At 57.7% G+C, this 27,830-nt stretch overlaps 3 protein-coding genes across 15 annotated transcripts in view; 2 read left to right on the forward strand and 1 right to left on the reverse strand.

The window, feature by feature from the left end:
- The window catches only part of LOC117640868 (piezo-type mechanosensitive ion channel component), a 44,592-nt gene extending 29,653 nt beyond the window's left edge, over positions 1 to 14,939 (reverse strand). For all 7 annotated transcript variants that reach the window (XM_034377815.1, XM_034377814.1, XM_034377812.1 and 4 more), the window contains exons 1-2: positions 14,587 to 14,939; positions 14,310 to 14,378 (exon numbers count right to left, since the gene is read on the reverse strand). In XM_034377815.1, coding sequence (XP_034233706.1) covers positions 14,310 to 14,370 — 61 coding nt within the window. In that variant the 5' untranslated portion in view covers positions 14,371 to 14,378; positions 14,587 to 14,939. The remainder of the gene's footprint in view (positions 1 to 14,309; positions 14,379 to 14,586) is intronic.
- A 564-nt stretch (positions 14,940 to 15,503) lies between these two features.
- Positions 15,504 to 19,275, forward strand: LOC117641509. Of its 5 annotated transcripts, none has more exons than XM_034378895.1 (10): positions 15,506 to 15,669; positions 15,748 to 15,835; positions 16,987 to 17,143; positions 17,489 to 17,666; positions 17,754 to 17,879; positions 18,043 to 18,113; positions 18,299 to 18,391; positions 18,509 to 18,604; positions 18,681 to 18,880; positions 19,039 to 19,275. In XM_034378895.1, exons 3-10 carry the CDS (start codon positions 16,995 to 16,997, stop codon positions 19,077 to 19,079), a joined length of 954 nt encoding a protein of 317 aa, XP_034234786.1. In that variant the 5' UTR covers positions 15,506 to 15,669; positions 15,748 to 15,835; positions 16,987 to 16,994; the 3' UTR covers positions 19,080 to 19,275. The 5 variants fall into 5 exon arrangements, with proteins under 5 accessions (XP_034234788.1, XP_034234786.1, XP_034234787.1 ...); XM_034378896.1 differs by having other exon boundaries at positions 16,990 to 17,143; XM_034378894.1 differs by lacking the exon at positions 15,748 to 15,835 and having other exon boundaries at positions 16,990 to 17,143.
- A 1,357-nt stretch (positions 19,276 to 20,632) lies between these two features.
- LOC117640944 (serine/threonine-protein kinase SIK3-like) overlaps positions 20,633 to 27,830 on the forward strand; it is a 31,047-nt gene continuing 23,849 nt past the window's right edge. For 2 of the 3 annotated variants that reach the window (XM_034377983.1, XM_034377984.1), the window contains exon 1: positions 20,633 to 20,870. In XM_034377983.1, coding sequence (XP_034233874.1) covers positions 20,703 to 20,870 — 168 coding nt within the window. In that variant the 5' untranslated portion in view covers positions 20,633 to 20,702. Of the gene's footprint in view, positions 20,871 to 21,025; positions 21,358 to 27,830 lie in introns of those variants that run through there. The other variant, XM_034377985.1, reaches the window with a different exon arrangement.

The following is a 27,830-nucleotide window of genomic DNA, read 5'->3' on the forward strand; positions in this document are numbered from 1 at the left end:
AAATGGACAAGTGGTGTTGTGTTTTTGGCCCGCCCTTCTATTCAAAAAATAGGGGGAGGGCCTATGCATTTGCCTTTGTGTCTGTGTGTTGTTGTTGTTGTTGTTGTTGTTGTTGTTGGCGTCTGTGTACAAGGAAGGAGTTGAGCTAGAGTAACCAGATTTGGAGGGTACTTCAGGAGTACCGTCCAAACAAATAATCCGGTGGTGCAAATCCCGTCCGGGTCGCACAAGGGCTGCTGCAGGTGCATCATGGTTTACATGAGCGGGAGGGGGATTTCCGCCATTATTGGTGCTAGCAGGGCACATAGGGGTATTTTTGGCCCGCCCTTCTATTCAAAAAATAGGGGGAGGGCCTATGCATTTGCCTTTGTGTCTGTGTGTTGTTGTTGTTGTTGTTGTTGTTGTTGGCGTCTGTGTACAAGGAAGGAGTTGAGCTAGAGTAACCAGATTTGGAGGGTACTTCAGGACTTCAGGAGTACCGTCCAAACAAATAATCCGGTGGTGCAAATCCCGTCCGGGTCGCACAAGGGCTGCTGCAGGTGCATCATGGTTTACATGAGCGGGAGGGGGATTTCCGCCATTATTGGTGCTAGCAGGGCACATAGGGGTATTTTTGGAATCGGGGCGACGAGACAAGATGAATGGACCTGGTCCCGACCCCATCGGCCGCTTTTACAAGTTGGCCAGATCAGGATCTTCAAAAAAGGGGGTCGACCGACTAAAAAAATTTATTGCAGATTTCGATTGGTCTCAGCAAGACCTTTTCAACGAGGGGTCGGAAAGGGGGTCCAGGAGCCCGACTTCGTCTATTAGTCACATCAGGATCTTCAAAAAAGGGGGTCGACCGACTAAAGAAATTTATTGCAGATTTCGGTTGGTCTCAGCAAGACCTTTTCAACGAGGGGTCGGAAAGGGGGTCCAGGAGCCCGACTTCGTCTATTAGTCACATCAGGATCTTCAAAAAAGGGGGTCGACCGACTGAAAATTTTTACTTAAGTTTTCGATAGGTCTTGGCAAGACCTCTTCAACGAGGGGTCGGAAGGGGGGTCCAGGAGCCCGCCTTCATGAATTATGGGAAAAAGTGCGACGGACTCGTTTTGCGCTCCTGCTGTGCCTCTATTGCAAGGAGTTGCAGGAGCATGGCAAATATGGGTATTTTCGGAATGAGGGCGAAGAGACAAATGAAATGGGCATATTCTAAGGACAGTTGGAGTAAAAAGTGTAAGGACTATTGCATATTGTGAATAGAAGGGCGGGCCTAAGTCACGATGGTACATCGATAACCTTGCTTTACCCGCTCACGGTGTGTGTGATGCGAGCGGGCCAAAGGCCCGGACCTTCGACTGGCCAAGTTGGGTCTGATGCGAGGGCCGAAGGCCCGAGAAAAGGCCGCCGGCAGGCCAAGCTGGGCCGGCCCCCTGTCGGAAGGGCGGGCCCTAGCTTGTTTTCTTCAGCGGCGATGTTGCTGCCGCTCAAATCACACGCCGCGGCTTAGCGCAGTCGGTGAGGACGGCCGGCCCTGTCCGCCACCTGACTTGACTCATCGCGAGGCCGCGCGGCTTCGGCGTGGCGGGGCCGCGTCCGAAGCGCGTCCGCCGCGGCCCGGCAGCGCCGGCACGCCACCACGCGGGCCGCCTCCGAGAACAACAACACGTGTCGCACGCCGCCGCGACGCACCGCGACGCACCGCCCATGTGTCGCCCCACTTCGGACGCTATTTTACAAACCGGCCGGCCGGCGTCTGTGCGGCAGCCAGTCTGTCTGTCTGTCCGTCCGTCCGTGCGTCCGCCCGGCCGTCTGCCTAGCGAAGCATCTGTCGCGGCCCGTCCGTCCGTCCGCGAGCAGCGCCGCGGCGAGGCTCGGCCCAGCGACGTGGCGGGGCGGGGCGGGGCGTGGCGTCTGGGCCGCCGCGGCACCGCGCACCGCGAGGCACGGCCAGACCGGCACGGCCCCGGCCGCACCCAGCAGGCTCGGTCCGGGAGTCGCTTTCGTCGCTGACTCTCTCGCACCTATACGGGATGCCCCACGAGTGCGAGAAAGACAGGGCGACGAAGACGACTCTCGGGATCAGTCTGCAGACGATGAGGACGGAGAGGACCCTAGCGAATCCGTTAACCAGCCGAAGCGGCAGAGAGGCACGTTGCCTGACCGCCTGCCTAAAGAAACCACACATCAATCTGGCGGGTGGCCTACCCTTGAGTCGCAGGAAACCGCGGCAACGCAGCCACACCGCAGTGGAGCGGGTGGCCTGCCCTGGAGTTCCAGGCGCCTGCCTGCGGAGTAGGCAACGCAGCCACACCGCAGTGGAGCGGCTGGCCTACCCTAGCGTTGCAGGCGCCCGCACTCCGGCGGTACGGCACGCCGCGAGCCAGGCCGCGGTGGCGGAGTGGCGGTGCCGCACGCCGCAGGAATGCGTCCCGGCGGCGTTTGCGGCTGGAGGAACCCGAAGTACCGAAGCGCGCCCGGCTGGCAGGGCCGGCGAGAACACCTGTCAACACGCTGGCGCTGTGTGCCGACGCACCGACCGGTGCAGTGCAGGCTCGCCGCTCACTGCCTTGCGCATCAGGCATGCCCGCGCCGTGCCCATCGCCAGACTTTCCGAGAGTCTTTTCCGTCGCTCTGTCTCTCTCGCACTCGTGGTTCGTGCCGTGTCGGTGCGAGAGAGACAGAGCGACGGAAGCGACTCTCGGAATCAGTCCATAGGATCGAGCGCGCCCTGGCCGATATTTCGCGCACGCCCGCGCCCAATTTGTTCAGACTATGGCGCGGCGCGGCGGGGCGCCCTGGACGGAGCGGGCTGCAGCAAGCTGGGGCAAGCAGCCCCCGGAAGCGGATGCGGGAAATGGCGTGGCCGGCATGCCCAAGCACGCCCCGCGGACGTGGACGGACGCCCCCGCGCTGCCTCCGGGCCTCGCTAACGAACGAAGCGCCGCGGACGGACGGCCGGGGCCCGGGCACACTAGGGCATCGGCCAGGGCGCTAGTATCGAGAGCCTCATCCGGGGCCTGCGCCACGTCACGTCGCTGACACAACACTTTGTAGCCTAGCGAAAAGCAGAGCATCATTTGTGATCCGAGCTCATTCCAAGTCAAGATTGGCGAGGCGCGCCGCGCGGTGGGGGGGCGCACGGACTGGCCGAAGAATCGCTGTCCCTCTCGCACTCCCCGCCAAACGAGCCACGAGTGCGACAGGGACAGGGCGACGACGACGCGACACTTCGCAATCAGTCAGCAGGGAAGCGTGTCGAGAAAGAATAACCGAGTCCGCTAACGAACCGTTTCACTCTGGCCTCCACCACCCGGTCACCGCGAGTGTGGCTGTTGGGCACAGCGCGGGCACAGCGCCTCACAGCGCTTGCCCTGCGCGAGAGGCCCACATTGTAGTCAAACCACCGCGGCGGCGGAGTCAACGCGATTCTAAACACCCTGTCATCAACGGGGAGGGAGGCGGGGAGGGGGGGGGGAGGGGGGGGGAGGGGAGGAGGGGAAAGGGGAGACGGACGGCGCGTCTGTAAATCAAAAGTCCGCGCCCCAAACACACGAGCCGCGGACGCGCGGACGGCGCCGCCAGACGGTCTGGTCTGTCTGCCGCCTCGGACGGACGAGTCGGACGACGAGGATTCCCCTCTCCGTCCCCTGCAGGCAGACTCGTGTCCTCCCCCTCGCTCTGTCCCTCTCGCACTCGCAGGGCGCCCCAGAGAGACGAACCAGTCTGCAGCCCTAAAGGCCTCGCTGGACCGCCACCCCTGCTTCGCCGCCAAGCTGCGCTAAGCCCTCGGCCACGCCGCACAGTGGGCCAGAAGACCGGTGGGGGCGGCCAAAACTCTAGGCGCGTTTTGAGCTCCAGAGTCGCTAACCAGGACTCGAACCGAACGTGTGACCCCACCAATGGATTCCCAGTTCGGAGAGCAGCCCATTGGTGGGGTCACACGTTCGGTTCGAGTCCCATTCAGCGACTCTGGAGCTCAAAACGCGTGTGGAATTTCGACCGCCTCCGCCAGTCTTCCGGCCCACTGTGCGCCGCCCCGCGTCCCGGGGGAGGACAAGCAAAGAAGACGCCGGTCCGCGCGCCGCCGCCCTCGCCTCGCTTGTCGCATGTTCACTCGCGCCCTTTTTAGGACGACACCGCTTTCGCATCGGCCGGGAAAACACATCGGCCGCGCCGCTGCATCGTCGCTTCGAGATTTCACGAAAACAAAAACAACAACAATCATAAACTTCCAGACAGGCGACGGACCGAGTGTCGTCGAATCGGCAAACGCGGGAAACGCCGCTCACTTCGTCTGCCAGATTAGAGAGAGATAATGACACACAAAACCGGCGAAACCGAGAATTTCGTTGACTGCGTTGACGCGTTTTCGGGGTTGGCAACGGCAACGGCCTAGATGATAAACGGCGACAGGAACGCACCGCTTGTTGTTACGCGTCGCACGGGGACGGACGAAACGTTGACGAAACCGCCACGCCCCTGCGGTGGCTGGGCGCGCCAGGACAGGCAAACCCAACTGCTCCGCGTTAAACTTCTCTAGAACTCAAGGAAAAGCACGTGCACAAGCGGCGTGCTCTCGCTGCTCGAGGGCCAGTGTGTGCTCTGCAAGCACTTCCAGTGCACGCGGAGGCAGGAGTGCCCCTCCGGAAGCCGCGCTGCGCCCCGCGGCACACTGAAGTCGCTTTCGTCGCCCTGTCTCTCTCGCACTCATAAGGCGGGGCGCACACAGCTGCGAGAGAGACAGAACGACGAAAGCGACTCTCGGAATCAGTCTGCGCAGGTAGGCCAAGGTAGACCAACGACTACAGTGTACTGCCGGAAGCAGGGAGGTCCGTGCTGTGGAAACGGCGACATCGGTAGGCATTCGGGCGACATGCCTCTGCCCTACACTCGAGGGACGCCAGGGAACCAGGGACACCTCATTATGCAGCGGGACGCGCGCCGCGCGTGCGAGTGGCGTGGCGTGCCGTGGCGTGCACACCTGCAATAGCCGCTTCCATTAGAAGCGCCGCCCAGACGCCGCGACGTCGAGTTTGTCGCTCTCTCTCGCACTCATGGGGTGTGTCGTCGCCGTAGGGGCAAGAAAGAGAGAGACAGTGACAAAACGGTGTGCGGAATCGCGCTACTGCCGTGCCCTGGCCGACCTGCACTGAAATGACCGCACCCACAGCATGACCCCCTTCGCGGCCACGGCGCGGATCAGCCTGGCCGTGCCTCCGGCGCGCGCTTGGCCGCTGGCACCGCGAGGCACGCAACATGCCATGCCGCGCGCTCCTGTCTTCGTGCTTCATTCCTAAGTGAGACCGGAATTAAAGTATTTACTCAACGCGGTGCGGGTCACGGCAGAGGCCGTGCCGTGGCGAAGCACTCCCTGCAGGCCCAGGCCAGGCCCAGGCCGGGCCCCGCCCCGCCCCGCCCCGGGCGCGCCTACATGACCACCGCCCCAAAATCTGACACGTCAGGGTCGTGCCAAGGACGCCGACGACGGCCTCCCCGCACGGCAGTAGGCCGGCAAGACCCCCGGCAGACTGATTCCGAGAGTCGTTTTCGTCGCTCCGCCTCTCTCGCACTCGTGGGGCGTCCCGCATGGGTGCGAGCGAGACAGCGACGCAAACGCCTCTGGGCGCGGCCGGCCAGCCGGGGGCCGGGCGAGGCGTTCCGACGCGCTGCACTACTGTCCTCGCGGCGGAAGTCACACGCTATCGCGAAAGCCGCCACGGAAAAACTCGAAAGGGAAAAAAATACTGGTTGAAAACGGCGACTGCTAAGTCGGTGCTCACGACAAAACTCCAGGGGCTTTCTTCCGACCGAACCTTGTTTTGAACCGCGCGGGACCGTCTCAGCGCGCTCTGCCGCTCCGCCCCGCCCCTTTCCCCCGGGCAACGTGGGCGGATATCAACACGGGCTTTTTTCTCCGCTCAGGATGGGGTGGAACGTGCCGCGACGGGCTTTCGGACGCACACACACACATTCTCTGTCTCTCTCACACACTCACAATGACGCGAGCGCTAGGGCGCTGGCGGGGACCGCGGCCCCCCGTGGGGCCCAGTGGGGCCCACGCCTCGGACACGGCGCGGGGCTGCTAATTTGGTCCGGCAGGGCCTCGGCCGCCTCGGCCAGGGCCGGGAACCAAGAATGCCGCATGGAGTGGCAGAGAGCAGCTCGCCGGCGCGGGCCGACGTCCTGACGTCCCAACCTCCCGACGTGGTTCCGGAGACGAGCCGCGGCAGCCAATCAGGGGCCGTGCCTCAACCAGAGGGACACACCCAGTGGTCCAGCCGGAGCCTACTTACAGGGGCAGAGTGTGGTTGTGTGTGGGTGCCTCGCAGGCCGGCTGAGATGCAAATGCATGTACATGTGTACAGCCCACTGCTGTCTACTGGCGTTCCCTGGCCGTCGCCAAAACTTACGACGCTCCACGGAGCCAATTTACAGCCTGCGTCGATTTGGCTGGTCAGTCACGACGCATCCGAGTGCGACCGACGTTTACACCTCGTTCCGAGTAGCCCCTGCTGAGCGATACCGGCAATACGCTGCGAGCGCAAATAAACAGACGGGGCCATTCATTCCCTGTTGGAGCACCGCAGAGCGCGCAGCGCGGCTGGGAAAACAGCATAAAACAGGCCAATTGGCCCTTCAAGGATCGCATCAGTTGCGTTACCAAGCCGTTCCCAATGCCAAGGTTTTTGAGATTTTAATGGTCGCTTCCGCGTGGGGGTAAATTGATTGGAATGTTTCCACTATTTTTCGTCGTTCTTCGGTCAACACGCTTAAAACCGTACGAAGTATTTTGAGCATATAGTACGAACTGATTTACTTTATACGAAGAAATGATTCGTAAATTATACGAAGCATTTTCTTTGAAATCTTATGTATGCTCAAAATATTCGTTATAACAATCTGCGTTTCTTTGTTAGGCCTAAACTAGTTAATTAGGTTTTCCATGTGAAATTATATAGCTGCTCGGCTGCTCGCGATATCCGAAAGCGGAATCCATCGGGCAAGTGCCGCGCCGTGCCGCCCCATGGCCCACTGGACGCAGGCCAAGAGTGAAATGTCGCACGGCGGGCAGGACACGGCACGGCACGGCACGCCACTGTGGGCCCGGGCGATTCGCAAAGCGCCGCGAGGGCGGCGGGCCGAGGCAGGGCCGGGACAATGTTTGCGGAAACAGACGTGGCTAAATGGGCCGCGTTAAATTAGACACACCCACTAGCCACTGCAGCCACTGCCACGGCACAGGAGCAAGGCGAGGGGGCGGAGGCGGACCACGAAAACAACAAGAGAACTCGTTTTCTCAAACCGCATCCGTCCACAACGTCGTCGATTTCAAAGGCAGAGTTTTGGCCGCCTCCACCGGTCTTCTGGCTGACCCACTGTGGGGCGGGCCCCCCATGAAACCGCCTGAAAGGTAAGGAGGGCCGGCTGAGCAGGCAACTTTGCACACACCCCCTTCCTGAGCCCGTCTCCGGGTTGCCCTGCAGTGGCGGTCCTTGGCGGCCCTTGCACCGAATGGCAGCCGAATGGGGAATGTGGCGCCACTCCACTGCAAGGCACGCGGCGCGGTGCCCGCGGTGCCCGCTAGCCGCGCACGGCGTGGCACGCACGGGTTCTGCCCCATCAAGGCGGCGAAGCGGCCAGGGGTGTGTGGAAATGGGTCAACATCCTGCTATCGCAGCGGAGGGGTGGGGGTGGGGGGAGGGGACCGGGGAGGGGCTTTAAAGATCACACTACAACAACCCCCCGGTGGGCCCGCCCCACGGCCCGCCCTCGCCCGGCGGCAAAAGGACTCCGAGAGTCGTTTTCGTCACTCTGTCTCTCTCGCACTCGTGGGACTTCCCGTACAGGAGCGAGAGAGATAGAGCGACGAAAACGATTCTCGGAGTCAGTCGGCTGCCCGTCGCGGGGCGTCCCTCGGGCAGGACGGCGTCGACGTCGCCGACGAGTCATCATCATTGACTCCAATAGCATCCAATACGCACTGGGCCAGCCGGTCGCCCACTGCCGAGCGATTCAAAAAGACCAGTTTCGTCGCTCTGTCTCTGTCGCACTCACGGACTAAGGGCGCGAGAGAGACAGAGCGACAAACCGATCTGGACGGCCCACAATCATCGCTGCCGTCCAGGCCCAGTGGCGGATCCAGAGGCGGCCTATGGGGGGGGGCTTTTGACTACTTGCAAGGGCGCGCCTGTCCAGGCCAACAACAACAACAACCAGGATCCTTGTTGTTGTTGGAGACGCGCGCGGCGCCCCGATCACGGCAACGCCCTGCAGGGTGCATGCACCCCACAACCCTCACTGCCTGCCGCACGGCGTACAGCATTACGAAAATTTCGCGTTGTCACGCATCTTGCCCCCCCCCCCTCGCGACCTTTTTTTGTTTTTCGCCGTTTTCATACAATTAGACTAAGAGCAACGGGGCGCACGAAGCAGCCCGGGCGAGTCGCAATGCGGGGGTGCGGGGTGCGGGGAGGGGGAATCCGCCGTGTGCCACCGTGCAGCACCGTGCCACTGCAGCGGGCCGTGTGGTGTAGCTGCAGGGCGGTAGGCAGGCCTGCCATGCAGGTGGGCGGAGGGCGGGGTCGCGCCGGACTTACAGTCTGCTGACTGACAGACGGACTCAATGACTGACTGACTCACTGACGTGCCCGTCCCGACACGGTCCCGACGTCGCGACACACACGCCGACGCCGCTGGCCCCGAGGCCGGCTCGGCCGGCTGTCCGCACTCGCGCCGCCAGGAGGCATGCAGAGGCCTTTTCCAGTGTCCCCGCTGTATGAAAGCAATTGCTGTTTCGCAGGCTTTCGCACTGGCCCGGTCCGAAAGGGTGCAGTGGCGGAACCAGAGGCGGCCTATTGGCGGGCAAAGAAGCACTGTTTGCCTACTTACAGGGGCAAAGTAGCACTTTCTGTCTGCCTTTCAGGCGGCTATCTTGCGGGGGGGGGGGGCAAACACCCCCCCCCCCTATCCGCGCATGAAAGGGTGCCAGCTCGGGCGGACAGGCAGCGCGACGCCCGCCGCCAGCGATAACGTTAGGAAACGGAAGCAGCACGCTGCCGTCGGGGTGGTGACTGCCTCGACTTCTCGCCTTTCGGAAGCGCCGGCAGCAAGCAATGCACGAGGGCGCTGCGCTCGACAGTGTGGGGCCGAACGCAGCGATTCATCGCTCCGTCTCTCTCGCACCCTCGCGGCGCGGCCCGCGAGTGCGACAGAGACGGCGCGAGGGGCGTGGCCGGGCGTGGCGGCCTCGGTGGCGGCGGCGCGTCAAGACTGCAGCGCCAATCGGCGGCCGGCCAATCAGGACAGCTTCCGGCGGGAGGCGCGTCCGGCACTTTTTGACGAGCATTGTGTGGACGGGGGACAGTGCGCTCCGTCTCTCTCGCACCCCCAACGAACGCCCCGTTTTCGTTTGCCGGTGCGGCAATCAACCCACAATCAAGTGGCGCTCACTGTGGAGTCAGCGTTCCACATCAGGAGGTCAGCGTTGCGGAGGCAAAGAGTCCAAAGCCACGACTTGCAACCCCCAGTTGCGTTCCGTCTCGTTTTCTTGGAGCGCGAGGATGCCAGAAAGCCATTAGAGGCAGGCCTCCAAAATGACTCACTTGATGTGGGCGGCCGGGCTCCCTCCCCCACTGTAAAACATGTCGCCGCGGCGCCTCGGACTTCCATTACACGCGCTAATGTGCAATGTATAGTGTTAAATTTTAATTTCCAGCCCGGCCCGGAAGTCGTCCAGAGGTTCTGGTCCGTGTCCGCGCCACTGGAAGGAAAAGACCCGCCAGCGTCGTCGCTCTGTCTCTCTCGCACTCGTGGGGCGTTCCATACAGGTGCGAGAGAGGCAGAGCGGCGAAAACGAGTTTCGGATCGCATCAGTCGGCAGCGCACAGACGACACCACGTCGGGTAGTCGCCCCCAAAGCCGAAGCCGGGCCGAAGCCCAAGACCCCCCTGGGCGCTGTCCGCGCCGTCCGGGGCAGTGATGGACGACGGTGGTGATGAAAAGTCTGCGAGGCAGTCAGCAGACTGATTCCGAGCACTGCTTTCGTCGCTCTGTCTCTCTCGCACTCATGGCACGTCCCACGTAGGTGCGAGAGAGACAGCGTCAAAAGCAGTGCTCGGAATCAGCCTGCTGGGCCAGGGGCAGCCAGGGGGCCCTGGCCCTCCCTTTTTCGGCCTCGGGGCAGCAACGAACCCCGATCGCAGCCGACCTCATGCTGCTCGCAAAGCTCGCAGAGCCGCGTGTGCACTTTCAAAAGCCAGGGGAGGGGAACGTTCCGCGAGGCGGGATGGAGCACACGCTGGAACAGGCGCAGATCCAGTGAGGGAGGCAAAAGGACCAAACCCCTAGAGTCTGGGCCTAGACTGCCATATGAAAGATAGCGGTAAAAAGCCACACGTTACCTTGCTTCGCCCACAGCAAGTACACTCAGACAAGGTGGTGCCCTGAAACTGACCGACTAAGTCGCCCGCCCCAGTTTTTAGGGCGACTTGAGTCGCCTACTTTCTGGGCGACACAGTCGCCTAGTTTCTGGGCGACACAGTCGCCTAGTTTTAGGGCATCTTGGTCGTAAATACAGAGCTTACTTATGAATGCTGGCCCAAGGCGCCCTCAACCTGAGCACCTTTGGGGTTGGTCCGACCTAATGTAAACCACTGCTGCCCAGATTCGGGGCACCCATTGCGCCTAGATTCGGGGCATCTCTGACGCCACCCAAATGTGAAATCATTGAGTTTATCCATGTGCAGGCAAACTTGTGTGCAATGCCTTGGGCCAGCATAGATAAGTAAGCTCTGTATTTGCGACCAAGATGCCCTAAAACTAGGCGACTGTGTCGCCCAGAAACTAGGCGACTGTGTCGTCCAGAAAGTAGGCGACTCAAGTCGCCCTAAAAACTGGGGCGGGCGACTTAGTTGGTCAGTTTCAGGGCACCACCTTGTCTGAGTGTAGGCAAAAAATGCTTGCGCACCCCTCTCTCGGGCCGGTCCTGGATCCGCCACTGCTCTGGAATGGGCGTGGGGAAGAGAGGGGGGGGGGGTGACGGCGAGGCCGGGCGAGCCAAAGTGTTTGCCTTCCAGGTTGCGCCCTGGCCGCCCTCGCCCCGGCCGTTGGCGCCGCCACCCCGGCCACCCCGGCCAGGATGACCTTCTCAACTCTCCATTCTCGTCCCAGCCCGGCCCTCGGCCCGGCCTGGCCGCCCTGGCCTCGCCCTCGCCATCGGGCTGCCCTATAAATGTGACCTGGTTTTCCCGCCGCGCAGGCCGAGGAAGCAACGCGAGCAACGCCCGGGGAAGTCCAGACCTCCAGACGCAGTGCAGCGCCAGCAGCACCAGCAGCGCCCCCGCAGCCCTGCCTCCGAGGGGGCAACAGCTTCCCACAGTCACTGAACAAAATTTGACCACATTCCCACATTCAGGTGGCAAAAACGCCTGAAAGTAGGCAACATGAGTGGCGAAAACGCCAGATATCTTGCACATTCCTATGCACATTCACACAATCATTGTACACAAAATTTTACAGTGGGTCACCCCTCGACCGCCATGGCGGACCCTGGGCAATAAGTCGAATACTTTGCCCCTGTCAGTGGGCAATCTTGTTATCCCCACCCCCCTTGAACCCTTCTCTACGTCCACCCTTGCCACCACGCCTAGGTGCGCCTGCTGCAGGTGGCAGTTCCTCGGCGTGGCGCGCGGTGCCGCGTCACTTGGCGCTTGGCGCGCTGCTCGCTGGCTGCGCTTGGCGCTCTGCGCTTTGCGGCCTGACCTTCCGCCGCACCCGAAATGCCGAAAGGCCAGGACCGTCCGAGGGAACGGAACGGAACGGACCGTCGGGTAGCGACGCGCAGCGCGCAGCCCCGTGCACAGTGGGCCAGAAGACCGGTGGAGGCGGCCAAAATTCCGGACGCGTTTTGAGCTCCCGAGTCGCTAAATGGAACTAGAACCGAGCGTGTGACCCCAACAGTGGATTGCTCTCCGAACGAAGAATCCATTGCTGGGGTCACACGCTCGGTTCGAGTCCTGTTTAGCGACTCTGGAGCTCAAAACGCGTCCGGGATTTTGACCGCACCCTCCGGTCTTCTGGCCCACAGTGCCGTGGCGACGTGGCCGACGTGGTCATGGTAGTCCAGCAGAGACACCCGAGACGCACTGCGTGGCACTGCGCGGGCCTTCCTCGAACAGCGAAACAACATACGGAGGTGTGCGCTGGCGCGCTGGCGCTAAACGACCCACCCCCTTTTCCCCCTTTTCAATGCAGCGCCATTAGGCTAACCGAGTCAAGACGACACCATTCGGCCCGCCTCGTAGCCTCATCCCGCCGCCGTGTTGTTTTTGTTTCGTTTTTCGCGGTGCAGTGGCCCTTATCACCGCGATGGGCGACGCCCGGCGACGCCTACTGGCGTCTAATGGCCGGCGAGTGATTTAGCGAGGCTGCGTTGGCAGCCCTGCAGGGGCCGCGCCGCTCGCAGGCCGATTCCCGTCCCTCTCGCACACGCGGGGAGTCCCGTCGGGGTGCGGGAGGGAGAGAGAGAGAGAGAGACAAGCACAGTTCGGAGTCCACCTGCAGCAGGGCCTAGAGGCCGCGCCCCGCCAGCAGTCGCTGTCTCTCTCGCACCCCGACGAGACGCTCCGTGAGTGCGAGAGAGACAGCGACGAAACGACGCCTCGGCATCGGACGGCAGGGCCGGCGGGGCCAGGGTGAACAGACTGGGGCGGGACAGAGACAGAGCGAGTCCTTCCTGACGGCCTAGACCGAGCGGGCCGCGGTGCCGCGGTGCCCGCACAGGGCGTGGTCGCGGCCCGCCGTCCGCCAGGGCTGCCAGGGCGGCCAGGGCCCTGCAGGGGCGGCCGGACGGGCCAGGACTTCCCCGCCGCCCCCGAATCGATAAAATCAGCGCCCAATCGGCGGCCGAACCGAATCCGGGTGAATCAGCAGCGGGCAGGTAGCGCCTCCGCCACGCCTACAGTGGTCTAGCGCAGCGCGGCCTACTGTACCGACTTCGCACCTCCGCCTCGGGAAGCATCGCCTCCACCGTCTCGTCTGCCTGCATGGCCTGCGTTCACTGGCGACGCTCTCCTTCCGTCAGAGTCTTCGGTCGGTGGACTGCGAGGACCGGGCCGGGCCCGCGTCGTCTTGCACTGCTTGGACACGGAGCGACAGGGCGGCGAGGCGAAGGGCTGCAAGGGCTGGCCGGCAACAGGTGGCCCTGGGCGCCCTCGGCAGGGATGGCCTATGGCTCGCCTCGCCGGCCGCTGCTCCATGGACCGCATGCACCGCTGTTGGATGCTGGATACGGCCTTCCAAGCCGCCCCACTGTCTTTGCCTCCATGCATGCCTCTCCATCCGGGGTACAGAGATATCAGTGAGGGTAGGTAAGGCTGAGGCAGGGGGAGGAGGGAGAACTGCACGGACACGGCAGGCCTGGGCACGGCCGGCCTTGTCCACACGCCCCCTCGGCCCTCCTCCACCCCCGGCCCTGGGAAATGCGATAAAAGGTTCCGCGTTCTAGGTCGCCAGGTCGGCCTAGGTCGGCCTAGGTCTGCCCAAGGCCCGGCCCAGCCCGGCCGGCCAGCGTGTTTGGGCAGCGAGCGACGCTCAAACACAGAGGGCATTCTCCGGGCGGCAAGGCAAGGGGTCGGCCACGTATCATGTAACGCCTTCGGTCTCTCTCGCACTCACTGACAGTCCATGAGGCGTGACGAAAACAGAGCAATGGGCCGGCGTTATCAGATTTAAAGACAACCCCCTAAGTGCCTGTCGTATTGCGTAGAGACTAAGGCTCAAGCGTAGTGATAGCACGGATAGCAGTAGAGATGACAATAAGAAAAAAGAAAAAAACAGCAAAATACCCCTGCCCCTCTCCAAATTTAGCCTTGCGAAATAAGACCACCACACATTTAGATCATAGACTTTAAGTTTTGATCGGTGGCGTTGATTGAACACACAACGAAATTGCTGTTCACCAGGCGATGTAAGAATGTCACGCATTTCCACTGATTTATCACAACGTAGAGGGAAGGGGAAACAAAGAAGGCTTTGAACAAACAATGCGATGGAACTACTACTACTTGGAGCCAGAAGTAAAACATGAACACGAAACACTGAATAAATCAGTGCACTACATGCATTCCGCTAAATGTAAACTAGAAGTAAAAGTGATCAGTGTAATCGGAAAAAGGCTTTGACAATACTTTTACTTTTAAACGGTAAATCGAGCGGTAAATAAAACCATGCACAGAGAAGTTCAATAACTTCAATAGACTTGATCTGGTGGGGGCCTAGCTTTTCAGGGGCAGAGTGAGAAAAACAGATAGTACGGTACTTACATGTTGTGAGAACAGCTGGCAGAAGAAGTCGGAGCAAGCAAAAGTTGAGGATGTAGCTCATCCTGCCTCCTGCAAGACAAAAACCAAATACAAAAATTTTGAAATAGATTCATAACATTGCCAAAACCAATACCATCAAATGTAGATGGACACCAAAGAGATGAATTTTGAATATTAAACTAAAATGACAATTCTGGTTTGAACTGTACAAGTTGACAGCTCGCTCGATGTGGTACAATGGGAGTGATACATGGCAGTAGTGCTAGGAATGGCTCACCTTAAACGGCGCTCAGCGAAACAACGATGACCATAATGAAAACAACAATCTCCGCGAACTGCACTTCGCGGGTCCGCGCTGTCCGCGCACTACGAGGGTTAGAATCGCTGCCGGCTGCTGGCCGACGCAACGCAACGCGCGACGCGTGTCGGTGCAGACGCCACTCGCACACCACAACACCGCAAACTAGCGGCCGTCGCGAGTGCCCGGAAACACAGACAGCTGTCAGCGTCAGCCGAACAAAATCTTCCCGGCGAGGACCCAAGAGACGTCCGTCGGGCGCGGTGCCAGTCGCGTCTCGACTCGACTCGGCTCACCAAGACGAACTGACTATACTGCACAGAAGCAGAAGGATTCACAACAGTTTGAGCGGCGGGCCGCTAGCCCGCGCTTCTGGGAGAGGGGGGGCAGGAGAGGGGGAGGAAGAGGGGGAGGGGCGCACCACGTCCTCCCCACCCCCTCTCCGCAGCTGTTGCTACGCAACGTTTCGCAGCTGTCTTTTTCACTTTCGATAGTATCGAAACTCTCAATACTCCAGTTTCCAGAGTTGGCCAGCGGATTCGGTCAACTCTGACAACCACTGACAACCATCAACCATAGACTCTACCAACATGCTAAAACATCGGGAACCCGTGGCCGTGGCGCCATCGCACGGGACCCAAACGAACTACTGAAATGGCGGGAGATTTTGAACTCACGACTTATCAAGAGGGTTTGAGAAGTGGGTTTTGATCCGTATGACCTAGATGCTTCTCATGATAGAATATTCTGGCCTCAAGTTGATTTCAGGCCTGCGATTCACTCCTTTTTGGCGTTCCCAACCCAAGAACTCGTGTTGGGGTGGTCCGAGCTCTCGCTTCCAGAACACACCCTGGCCGGCCGGGCCGTGGCGAGCCGAGCCGCTTCGAGGGGAATACCCTCCCCGTCCAGCGAGCCGACGCCGACGCAACGCCGACGCCATTGCGAGTCGGTGCGTCGAAGGAGAAGGTCCTTGTCGGCTTGTCGGAAGTGCGTTCTCCATCTTCACTGCGCTTCAGGCTTTCAAGTCTGGTACTTGCATCCAACAAAGCTACGAAACTTAGGGTGAGTACTCTGATGCTTGTGGCTGTGAGGGTTAGTGACATAGTGACATGAAAAACTGGAATCGTACTTGTCGGGCAGGACTCGAACTGGTCGCGGGGGGCTAGGCTAGGGTCACTTCAGGCTTTCAAGTCTGGTACTTGCATTCAACGAAGCTACGAAACTTAGGGTGAGTACTCTGATGCTTGTGGCTGTGAGGATTAGTGACATAGTGACATGAAAAACTGGAATCGTACTTGTCGGGCAGGACTCGAACCGGTCGCGGGGGGCTAGGCTAGGGTCCTAGGCGGGCGGGGCTTGGGCAGACCTGTGGCGGGTTGAGGGTTCTCTGGGGGACTTCGAGCAGCGCCCTTTCTCTTTTCTGTTTCTGTTAACGCTGGAATATTTAGAAAGATTAGATGTAACGCGGTCGTTGGCAAGCCCGGGCCGGGCCTGTTCTCAACATGACGCCATGTGTGCATCGCCCTCCCCCACCCCACCCCCTTTCCCGTCAGAGACGAGGGGTCAGATCCTAGAGTTCCTTGTTTCGTCTTGTTTTGGTCGTTTACTCCCCGACGGATCGCCGTTATCGTCCGTGCTCTTCTAAATAGATGGGATTTATATAGCTATGAGACTAGCCGCGCAATATTTGTGCCATGTCAGGTGAGGGGAATACCCCAAGGGGGAATACCCCTGGGGGAATAGCAGCCAGCAGCCCGTAGGGGTTGGATGGTGGGATGGCTCGCATAGCTTAATAAATGATCAGCGACAGCAAGCACAGACCTGTCTATCGCCATGTATCTTATCATCGCGAATGAATGTGCTGGACGGGGCTGTCGAGATAACAGTGTTTCCTTCCACCCTTTCCGCGGGGGCGCGGCGGCACGGCGGCGATGGCTCCCGCGACGCCTTGTGTACGGCCGTGCTTTGATTTAGCTACTCCCCCTTTTCAAGTCATACCCACCCTACGCCGACCCCCTGTCCCCTTATTGTTCAGTTAGCCAAGTTTATTTTGCTTGTCAACTCCCGCCCCCCTCCCTCCAAATCCCTTCCCCACTTCTTTTTGTTCTTTTTGTGTTCGGGCCCTTCTGAAATTTAGTCACATGTTTTTGAGCAATATCATTGACCTTTGACCTCTCACCTTGCAATCCCCCCCCCCCCCCGAAACCCCACACACAATTTTGAAAGGAAATTTTGCTCCTTGTCTAGATTTTGCACTCATTCATCCTTCCCTTGTTAAAGCTTGCTTTTCCCCTCCCCTTTGCCATCATAATGTTCCCCATAATTATAATTCGTTTTTTGCTAACTTTGGTCTGCTATTCAACATAATTTTTTTTTCAGTAGTCGTCATGAGTGATAGTGGTGACATGAGTGACTGCGGCAGTGGTGACATGGGTGGCAGTGTTGCTGGTGACATGGACATTGGCAACTCTGTGCAAGGGGCTGAGACTGCTGTGGAAGGCGAGACCACTGTTGTTGCGGATCTTCAGCAGGAAACGTAAGTTTCTACCATTTTACCTGCGTTTTATTCTGCACAGTATGTGTTCCTTCTGCCAAAAATCCCTCCAGTTTTGCTTCTTTTTGTTAACCGCTTTTGAACATTTGGGAAGGGATCCAGTATGCTTATGTGACACCTTCTTAAGTTACTCTTTTCTAAGAATTTTTTCATACTACTTGTTGAGAGGTTAAATTAGTGCAAGTTGTGTTTCATTTTTAAACTATCTGATTTGTATTCTTACTGTTTAATTTGCATCCTAACATATTTCAATCCAATTTTGGTTCTTTATATATAAGGTATGTTTTGATTGCTACTGAAATCTTTTTCTACATTTGTCTGTCTTAGTGAAGAACCCGACAGTGCCTATGGCACTATGGTTCAGAACACCCCTGCAAGCTCTGTTGCAAGCTCCCTTGCAAGCTCAACTGAAACTATCAATGCAGACTGTGCCATGGACGTGGATGAAGTTTCTTCAAATGGTACCGTTCAAGCTACTGGTGATGATGTTCCATCGGACATGGGAGTGAGTGTGCGATTTATGATTAAGGAACTCAAAGCTTTTTATTTTTGTGTCAACTCTGGGGATCTAACTGTGATTGTGTATTTGCAGCTGCGCTGTGATGGATGCAAGAAACACTATGATTCCCGTACTCAGGTTGTGAAGGGTGAATGTGGACATGCTCAGTGCACCGAATGTTGGTCAAAGTCAAATAATCTTTGCTCCTCCTGCAGCATTGTAAGTATTTCTAAGTATTTGTGATCCATTATTCCATCTATCCATTTAATTATTTTTTTTTGTTGCTGAAATTTAAATTTTATCAGATCCGACCACTTTTTTTTTCTTTTTTTTGACAATTTTTATTTTATACTAACATAATTTTTTCTTCGGTTGTTTGCAGTATTCTCCAAATATGCAGCCAATGTCTCCAGAACCCATTGATGAACCGATGGAAGCCAATGCAAACAGCAAGTAAGTTTCAATTCTCTTTATAAATTGACATTTATAGGTAGAATTTGATCGTATGGATTTGTTTGTTGATTCCTAATTTTTTTAGCCGTTGATTTCATTCTTAACAATTGATTTCTACTGCACTTAGCTGAAATTTCAGTTATGTCTCTTTCAATTACATTTCTTTTTGCTTTTGGCTGTTTCAGGAGCAAGGGTGTACTCTTGAAGAGTTCCATTCAGGACAACAGTTCTGAGACTGGATTGAAGACTAAACTCAGTCATCCAAGCACTGGAGCAGTGTGAGTAGCAAAACCCGTCATTGGTCAACCACATCTGATACATTTTTTTTTATTGATGAGAGTTTGAGACTAATCTTAGCATGCATAAAACTTATATTTTTCCTTTGACATTTTCAGGAGCAAGGGTGTACTTTTGAAGAGTGCCACCCTCACTAAACCATTGAATGGAATGAAAGTTCAACCCGGCCAGCAAGGTGCATCTGCTCCAGCATCGTAAGTCAATATAACATTCATCTCTTTGCACGTGAACACTCTTCTGAACACTCATTGTGTTACTTTTGTGTTACAGGAATATGGCAGAGGTGAAAATCAAGTGCATGGATGGTAGACACCTTGATGAGAAAATTAACCCTAGCACCACAACTGTGGGCGGATTGAAGCAAACGATCCATCAGAAGACGGGCATTAGCTCCGAGAGGCAGCATCTGCTGCACCAAGGAAAAACCATGACTAATACCAGGAGTTTGCACTCCTATAGTGTTACTAATGGTAAGTGGCTGTTTTTAGTTTTTAGCTGTTTGTTTACGCATCATTACCATTTTCAATGCATAGATTAAGCATAAATTTTTTGTTTAATTTTGAGTTCTTTAGAAATGCTACTGCCTAACTTGTTACTTAATCTTTGTTTTGTTTTATGCTTGTTGCAGGATCCACCATCCAGATGGCTGAGAGATGCAGCGGTGGTTAACTACTTTTCTCTCTTCCTTTTTTTTTTTTTTTTGTTCCTTTTCAAGATTTTTGTTTGAGTTTGATATGTATTCCTTAGAATTTGTTAGAATTTTGCTATTGTTCTCTTCCTTAGTGTTAAATGATAGGATATCCTTTTATCTTTACTGACAGCATTCTGTAAATTCCAGATGCTGTGTAGAGTCCTCAGAATTTGTTAGAATTTTGCTATTGTTCTCTTCCTTAGTGTTAAATGATTGGATATCCTTTTATCTTTACTGACAGCATTCCGTAAATTCCAGATGCTCTTACTTAAAGCTGTGTAGAGTCAGTGAAATAAGGATTCTTTGTCTTCAGTAAGTTCATACTGAACTTGCCCTCGTATCCCTATTATGTTTTGTTATGTCAATTCTTTTCCATGCGTATTGTGTTAGAATATCGCTATCTTGAGTTATTTGAATAAATGGTTAAAATTTCTATCGGTTTTTATTGAAGTGACCGTGAGGTAGTCAAGACACAATTAGTTTTATTCATTTAATTATTAACAACACACATATGGCACAAGCCTGGGCCCCAGGTGGGATTGATTAATGAAGACCAGCGATGATCATTGTAACAAGCTAAAACTTTAACCAAGGATTGACAAAAAGCACTAATTGATAAACAAAATGACAGGAGAATTAGCTTTTGGGTGTCATATTTTTGAGCAAGAGCCTTATCGAAAGGAAAGCCCAACTAATTTTATCTACTCTCTCAAAATCCATCCACCTGTAAAAAAAAATTAATAGAATAGTCCTCTCACTTTCAAGCAAAAGAGGGGGGGACGATAAACTAAAATTAGTTAAAAAATGGAACCAGGAGAGAACTTAGCAACTCCTCTCAAAACTCGGTACAGCTTCGCAGCGTTTCGGTTCGGTTGGCTTTGCGGTGGACGAGCTATACGTATCCCCTCCACACACCACCGAAAGCTTGTTGCGCGCCTCACTACCAACACACTCTCCACTCAAGCTGAGAGTATCTGTCTTCAGTCTCCCACTTCGCTGGATTCAAACCCCCTTAATAACATTTTGAAATATTAAAATTGCATAAGAAGACCCGACAATATATTTCTCGTCCGAGGAACCTGCTGCAGATCTTAAATATCTCGGGCCGAGGTTGGCGCACTTTGATCAGCTGGTCCACTGCCGCCAACCTGACCTCGTCAATTGCAGTTAATTGCTTCATCGTGGAGTGGTGGCTCATGAATAGGACACAGTTTAAAATGCTCCTGAGATATTTTCTTGTTCCTTTGCCCTTTGAAAATTAAAACTGACCGAAAGATTCCCATTAGGCGTGACGATTGAGATTCTTTTTTTTACCCCAGGTTGGTCCTTCCGGGGATCGCGGCCCTTGTTGTTATTGTTTTTGTTGATGTTGTCCCGTCAGCCCGTACTCTGTCTTTCCCTCTCCCTCGCGCCCGTCTCCGCTTAGGCCCCTCGCTTGCCCCGCGGTGTTCCCCTCTCTCTCTCCGTCCCTCCCGCGGCCGCCCAGCGCCTCCGCGGGGACGCGCGACGGCGGGCGCGGCGCGGCACGGCGCGGTCGGATCAGTTGTTGAGTACACACGACACACAGTCAACCCCCGGACGTCGATGGGGGGCAGAGCAATATGGCTTCAGCGCGAGGGAAGCCTATCCCTATCCCAGTCTCGCTGGGAAATGACAATTCCTCAGCCGACCGACTGGTACGCGTCGGATACTACGAGCTGGACAAGACGATCGGGAAGGGCAACTTCGCCGTCGTCAAGCTCGCCACACACGTCGTGACCAAGACCCAGGTACGTCAGGCCCGTGCCGTGCCTAGCCGTCCCCGTCAAGCTGGTGAAGTGGCCCGCAAGGTCGCCGAGGAGGCGACGACGCGACGCGACGCGACGCGACTTGGTTGGGCGGCAGACGAGTGCGAGTGTGACAGTGGTGGGGCCCCTTGCCGTGGAGCCAGGCCAGCCGAGGCCGAGGGACGGAGCGGAGCGATTCGCAGTGCTGTGATTTCAAAATGTTTATCTTGGACGGGCGGTGGCGGACCGCGGCGCGCCTTGCGCGGTGCAGCGGGAATGACATGACATGACATGTGTGTTAAAGGCCACCTTGTTGATCGCGGCACCGGGGCACCACACCGCGGTCCGGGTGTTGTTGTCCCGCGTCGCCCGTCCCCTGCCTCTGCCAGCGGATACATTCCTTGTTTGGTTTTGAGGTTATGTCGGCTGCTGGCTTGGTTTCCCATCACTCAGTGTGGCTCGCAAGCCCTCTTTCATCAGGAACTAGACGGTAATCAACTTAAGCTTCGGCTTAGGCGACTTGAGCTGCGTCTTCCACACTGATTGTTGTCATTTTCTACCGGTTGTGTGTCGTCTGGCTATGTCGTCTACAGTTGTTTATTTTGCGTATTTGACATAATGCTGTTATCATTCTAATATTTAAAGCTGACATTGCTTTTGATTTCAAATTATTTCCTGACGAATCTTATGGTTTTGTTTTGAAAGTGTGAGTGGTTATTTAATAACTTTTTTTCTGAGGCTAGAAACTTTTATTCAGTGACATGATTCATTCAATCTCTTAGCTGTGTCGAGTGTCAATTCTAGAGACATACTTGAGGGCTGCAGGAGTTTTTCTCCGCTTTGACTCAAGAAAGTTAATAAATAGCTTGCACTTGCAAATTTCTTAACCATATTCTGATGTTTAATGTTTTGCACATAGCCCGTAGGATGCATGCTTTCACATCTTTACGTGTACGTTCAATGGAAGTTCATGATGGGTTTGTTTCCACATGATTTCTTGTATTTGCTCCAGTGGTTTCACACTGTGCCGTATCATTTCTTTGATTAGTTTACTTGTGATTTGCCAACCACTGCAGTATTGAGTAGAGCTGTATAACTTCAGTGAAGTTGAGGTACCCTGATTCTCAAAGTATGTGGTTGCTTCTGTGAACTGATTCCGAGAGTCGTTTTCTCTCTTGCACTCATTGGGGCGTCGGACATAGGTGGGAGAGGAACAGAGCAACATAAACGACTCTCAAAACCAGCTTGTTGCGTTGCAGCTTAGAACATCTAGGACCATACTCACATAGCACATATCGAATGTGGATTTCTGTCTCGGGCCCTTGATTGGAGCCGCATTGTCAACTGTCATTGTTCGACCAGGAAGGCATGATATTGAGCTACTAGTACATTACATTCTGTAGGTATTGACAGAAGGGTATTGACAGAATGTACCAGCCCAATATCATGCCGGTTGGGACACTTCCTGACACTGGAGTATTCGGCCTACTCGCTGCCCCCTACTCCACTCTGTAGCAATAGCAACAGGCTGGGACAGCTGGGGAGCTGGGGCAGGCGGCTGAGAGCTGAGAGGTGTTTCACCCCGGTTTGGGTTCAGCTGGTCGGCCGGGCCGAGACGGCAAGGCCCGCCCCGCCCCGCCCCGCCCCGCCCGCCTCGGCTAGGCCCGGCTAGAGGCACTGCTTCTGTGTGGATGGCGATAGACGCGCTATCTTATCTCGCGAGAGGACGAGAGTAAAGGTTGGTGCTAGGGCGCTGGGCTGCAGCCTGCATGCAGGCGGCTGGGCCGCGTCTCGCCGTGGCATTGGCGGCACTTCAAACCTTGCGAACCCGGCCCAAGCGCGGATCGGGGGGGGGGGGGGCGGCAAAAGGACAATTCCCCCCTCCCCGACCCCTAGATAGCCGCCTGAAAGGTAGGCAAAAAGCACCAATTTGCCCTGTAAGTAGGCAAAAAGTGCTACTTTGCCCCCCCCCCCCTTGGGCTGACTCTGGATCCGCCACTGACCCGGCCACCCTCGCCGAAACGACTGTCCTTCCCCGCCGGGCCGGGCGATTCCGAACAGGCCTTGTCTCTCTCAGAGGCGTCCTGCACGCGTGCGAGAGAGACGGCGACGAAAGACTCTGCGAATGAGACTCGGGCCCTCTGTGCCCTTCGTTGCTACGCCGATGGTGGGACAAGGACCGCGCTAGTCCTCGGCTGGACCTCGTGATGGGGCTTGATTGCCTCTGAATTGCCGAAGCGAAGAGAAGCAAAACGAGCGTCAGTGCCTTGGCAGTGCCTGCACAGTCAAACCGCGCAGCGCGGCGCGTGGCGGCACGGGGGGTGGGGGCGCGTCCGAAGTACCCGTCGACGTCGCACCCCGGCCGGCGGGGCCGCGTTTTTGGCGAGGCTCAGACAGGCGGAATGCGGAATGTTCGCAGAGCGAACATCATTGACGGGGACGTGAAGGAGGCCGCGACGGTCGGCGACGGCCGTCGCGGGGGAGGGGGCAGTGCCGAGGGCAGTGCGGGGTCGGAAGGCGGCGCCTTAAACATTTAGGGGGCGGTGGGGGCGTGGCGTTTGGGGCCGCTAGACAGAAGTGCCGGCGGGGCCACGGGCGCGGGTCGCGGGCCCAGGTCGGCCGGGCCTGGCGGGCCTGCTGGGCCGCGGGGCGATGACGATACTGGATCGATGGTGGCGGCGTGCGCGTTGCGGCGTTGCGCGTACGGGACGGACTGGACGGGCCTCTGGTGGGCAGCCTCTGGGCGCCTCTGGGTCACTCGCCGCCACTTGACGGGCCGTCATGTGTCGGCCGGTCCGGCGTCCGGCCTGGTCCGGCCCGGCCGGTCGGCGCGCACCCCGCGTGACTCGCCGCCCTGCTCGCCGCACTGCTTTGGCCACTTTGGCGTTGGCGGAGCTTCGATGTTTTCAGGCGCGGATACAGGGGGCAGTGTGCTTTTTGCCATGTGCGCCCCGCCGTAGGGTGGGGCGCGGGTGCGTCTTTCGGTCTTTGGCGACTAGGCAACCTTAAACCTTAAAACCTGCTTGTTTGCTGGTCCGTCGGCCCCCCGCCGCCCCGTCTGGCCTGGCGTGTCTGGCGGCAGCGCGGCAGCTGTGGCGGCGTGGCGAGGCGACCTTGCAGGTCAAGGCACCTTGCCACGCTCTGGCTGCCCCCTTCCTCACCTGCAGCCGCGGAGCCATGGCGTAGCCGCGCCCTGCCCCCTCCTGCTTCCGTAATTCGCGAGGCCCCCTTACTTCAGACAGACCTCTACCCCTACACTGCATGCACTGCACTCCAGGGCGTTGGTGCACCGGCTGCTGTGCGATGCAAACGGTGCGCCAAAGGATAGTGTTTGGCTTGCAGACCTGACCCCGTCCGGCGGCCTTAGAGTAGGGCCAGTTGGGGTAATGGGACACGGGGTAAAAATGGGACAGCTGTTTCTTGGTCAAGATTTGATGTTTTTAAAACTCGTGCCATTCCAAACGTGATGCTTTTTGGTATGACGTGAGTGCTAAAATGTCAAATCTTGAACAAGAAACAGCCGGGCCCCATTTTTACCCCGTGTCCCATAATTACCCACGGGACCCTCTGACACAGAGGGTCCCAAAATGACCCCAACTGACCCTACGTTACGTGATCTGACGTGCCAGGGACATTGTTCTCACTGCAGCGGGCGACATGTGCGCGCTCGCCAACACGCGCACGCACTTTGCCGCACCGCGCCGCTTAGCCTAGCTCCGCGTGCGGAGCGTGCGGAGCGTGCGGAGCGTGCGGAGCGTGAGGAGCGTGCGGAGCGTGAGGAGCGTGCGGAGCGTGCGGAGCAACACAACATAGCTGCAGGCCGATAAGTGACGGAAGACCTGGGCCGATGTGATAGGCCGCCCCGCCTCGCCCCGCCTCGCCGCGCCCCGCCCCGCCCCGCCGCGCCCCGCCCCGCCCCGCCCCGCCCCGCGTCCCCACGCCACGCCCGCCGGCGGGAACCAGCAGATTGCGCGCGATGCTGCCCCAACCCGCCCGACCCGTTGGTCTCGTGGGCCGTGAGCGAGCCGTGGGCAATCCGTGGGCCTCCCTGTGCTCGAGTCGAGGGCGAACCGCGAGGAGGTTTGTTTGGCCACAACGCCTCGCCCCGCCCCGCCCGCAGGGCTTTGGGGGACCGGGCTGAAACGATAGCCACTGCGCATACGACGCTCTCCGCCGTGAAGAGACCGCCCTGCTTCGCGACGACCACGTGACGAGGCCGTGCGGGCGGCACATCCACGGTGGCGTGACGAGGCCCCCGTCACGCCGGGTGTAACGTTACAGGACACGTTATCCGCGCCGACAAATATTGATATGTTCGATGACGCAAGCGCGCAAGCGCGCCAGCGGGCCCATCGTGACGAGCTAGGCGCGCGGCCCCGCGGCGCGGCGTGGCGGGCCCTTGGCGGATGGGGGCCGCCGAGGTAAGGTTTGCACCTGTCAATACACACGGCAGGCGGGCGCGAAGCGGCGAAGCGTAGTGCCTGAGGACGCTCGCCCTGCAGGCTGATCCCGAGCGCTGCTTTCGTCTTCGTCGCTCTGTCTCTCTCGCACTCGTGGGGCGCCCCGCAAGGGACGCCCCATGGCCACATGAGTGCGAGAGCACTCGTAAAAGCCTACGAAGCATTTGCTTCGTAACTACAAAGAAAATGAAGGCATAGTAGAATTGCTTCGTATTATGAAGAAATGCTTCGTATTGCGAAGGATTTTGCTTCATAATACGAAGCATTTCTTTGTAGATTTTACAAAGCCTTCATTTTCTTCGTATTACGAAGCGATTCTTCGTAGAGTTTTTACTGTGAGAGACAGAGCGACGAGAGCAGTGCTCGGAGTCAGCCTGCAGCAACCGCGAAATGGAACGGCAGTGGGAGCGGCGCCGCGAGACTGCACTGGAACCGGGCCGCTGGAGCGCCGCTGGAGCGTGCCCGTCCGCCTGCCCGCCCGTCCTCGCGGTGCGGCGCGGTGCGGCGCGGCTTGGCGTAGGTCAGGCTCTGGCTCTCGCACTGGCTGCAGCGGACGCCGCGGCGGCAACGCGGCCCATCCGCCACGACACTGTAGCGACACGGCAAGGCCGTCATCCCGTCCGGCCCGTCCGCCTCGCCGCTGGAGGCTGCCGTCTGATTCCGAGCACTGCTTCGTCGCTCTGTCTCTCTCGCACCGCCACGGACCGCCCCATGCGTGCGAGAGAGACAGAGCGACGAAAGCAGTGCTCGGAATCAGACGGCTGCAGCCTGGAGCCGCAGCCCCCCCCTGCAGACTGACACCGAGAGTCGTTTTCGTCGCTCTGTCCCCCTCGCACCTTGACGGGACGCCCCGTGAGTGCGACAGAGGCAGAGCGACGAAAACGACGGTCGGCATCAGTCTGCTGGAATCAGCCACGGCGTGCAGTGTACCCGACGACCGCCAAAGCTCGCCCGCCCGCCCAGCGCACGACACCGAGCGCACGACACCGGTGCCTGGCGGGTTGGCCTACCCCGCCCTCGGCAGGCGCTCTGGCCAGACTTGACTCGAGTCCCGGCCGGCGGTCTTGAGGCCGAACGAAACGAACGCTGCGGTGGAATCCCCCCCCCCCTCCGTGTAGACTTTATCATTGCGGAATCCCGCCTCGCCCCGCCCCGCGGTCGTTAATGACATGTAATCTAGGCCCCAACAAGCAGACGCACCGGATCGGGCATTTCGACGCTTGAAGCTTTCGAGGAGACTTGCGCGGTCCTCCTATCTCTCTCCCCCCCCCCGCGTGTGTGTGTTAGTGTGTGTGTGTGTGTGTGTGTGTGTGTTAGTGTGTTTTGGGACGTGTTGCCTGTGTTCTGTTCGCGCCAGCGAGACGCGCAGCGGCGCAGCGTACAAGTTTACTGCAGAGCTGTGCCCCGCGCTGTGCTGCCGCGCTGCCGGCGTTGGCATTCATAATGTGTAATCGTTGGAAGTCGGGTTCCGCTAATTGCATTGATCACTGATCGGGTGCGCCTAGGCGGCCTAGGTGACCTTGGCCGGCTCGCCTGACTGACAGTGGTGCAGCGTCTGGACAGGCAGGACCAGCTGATGGCGGCCTCGGCGTGGCCCGAGGGGGGAACAGCTTCCCACACTCATTGTACAAAATTTGACCACATTCCACATTCAGGTGGCAAAAAAAACGCCTGTAAGTAGGCAACATGTGTGCCAGAAACGCCAGAAATCTTGCACATTCACACAATCATTGTACACAAAATTTTACGGTGGGTCATCCCTCCTCGGCGTGGCCTCGGCTGGATTGGGCCGGGCTGCTCCGTGTCAAGCGTTTGTCTCTCATTGCCGTCCTCTTGCTTTTTCAAAAGAGGCTTTTCCACGATATTTTTTTTTGGCTTGCCTGAAATGATGTTTCGGGCTTGGACGTCAGCGGCAAAAGGGAAATTGTCGTTTGCACGCTGTTGGCAGTGTGGCAGCGGCCGTGCCTTGCCGTGCCGTGCCGCGCCGTGCCGCCGCTCCCGTGACCTTGGTACTACTTGAACCGGGCTGGCCTGGGTGGGGCCCGGCTGGAAACAGTCTCGGCTTTTTGTTTATTTGTACTGTTCTTTTCGTTTTTGAGGGCACCTAGGGAAAATGAAGTGAAGGATGTATTACACTGACACAGCGAGGGAGCCCAGACGTGTTTCGGTGAAACTTTGTGTCTTGGCTGCGATCGGGGAGGCACAATTAGAGGATGTGAATCAATCATGGCGAGAGCTCATCGACAACGCCCCGGTCATTCTTTTGATTGGCAAAAATTGGGCGCAACTCGTGGTGCGCATGGGGACGGAGCGGGACGGAGGCTTCGGGACTGCATCCTCTAGTTTCCAGCCCTGACGAATCAATCCGTCTTGACGCATTTCGTTGACTTGAAACGCGCGACGGCTCTGCGATTTTCGCGCTGCGCTCGCGGGGGGCGCACCGTGCCGCGTGTCGAGGTGTGGAATCGCCATTGTGTGAGTAAAAAAAAAAAAAAACCGACGT

The sequence above is a fragment of the Thrips palmi genome, unplaced genomic scaffold, assembly GCF_012932325.1.
Source record: "Thrips palmi isolate BJ-2018 unplaced genomic scaffold, TpBJ-2018v1 HiC_scaffold_15, whole genome shotgun sequence".
In the NCBI taxonomy this organism is placed as follows: Eukaryota; Metazoa; Arthropoda; class Insecta; order Thysanoptera; family Thripidae; genus Thrips; species Thrips palmi.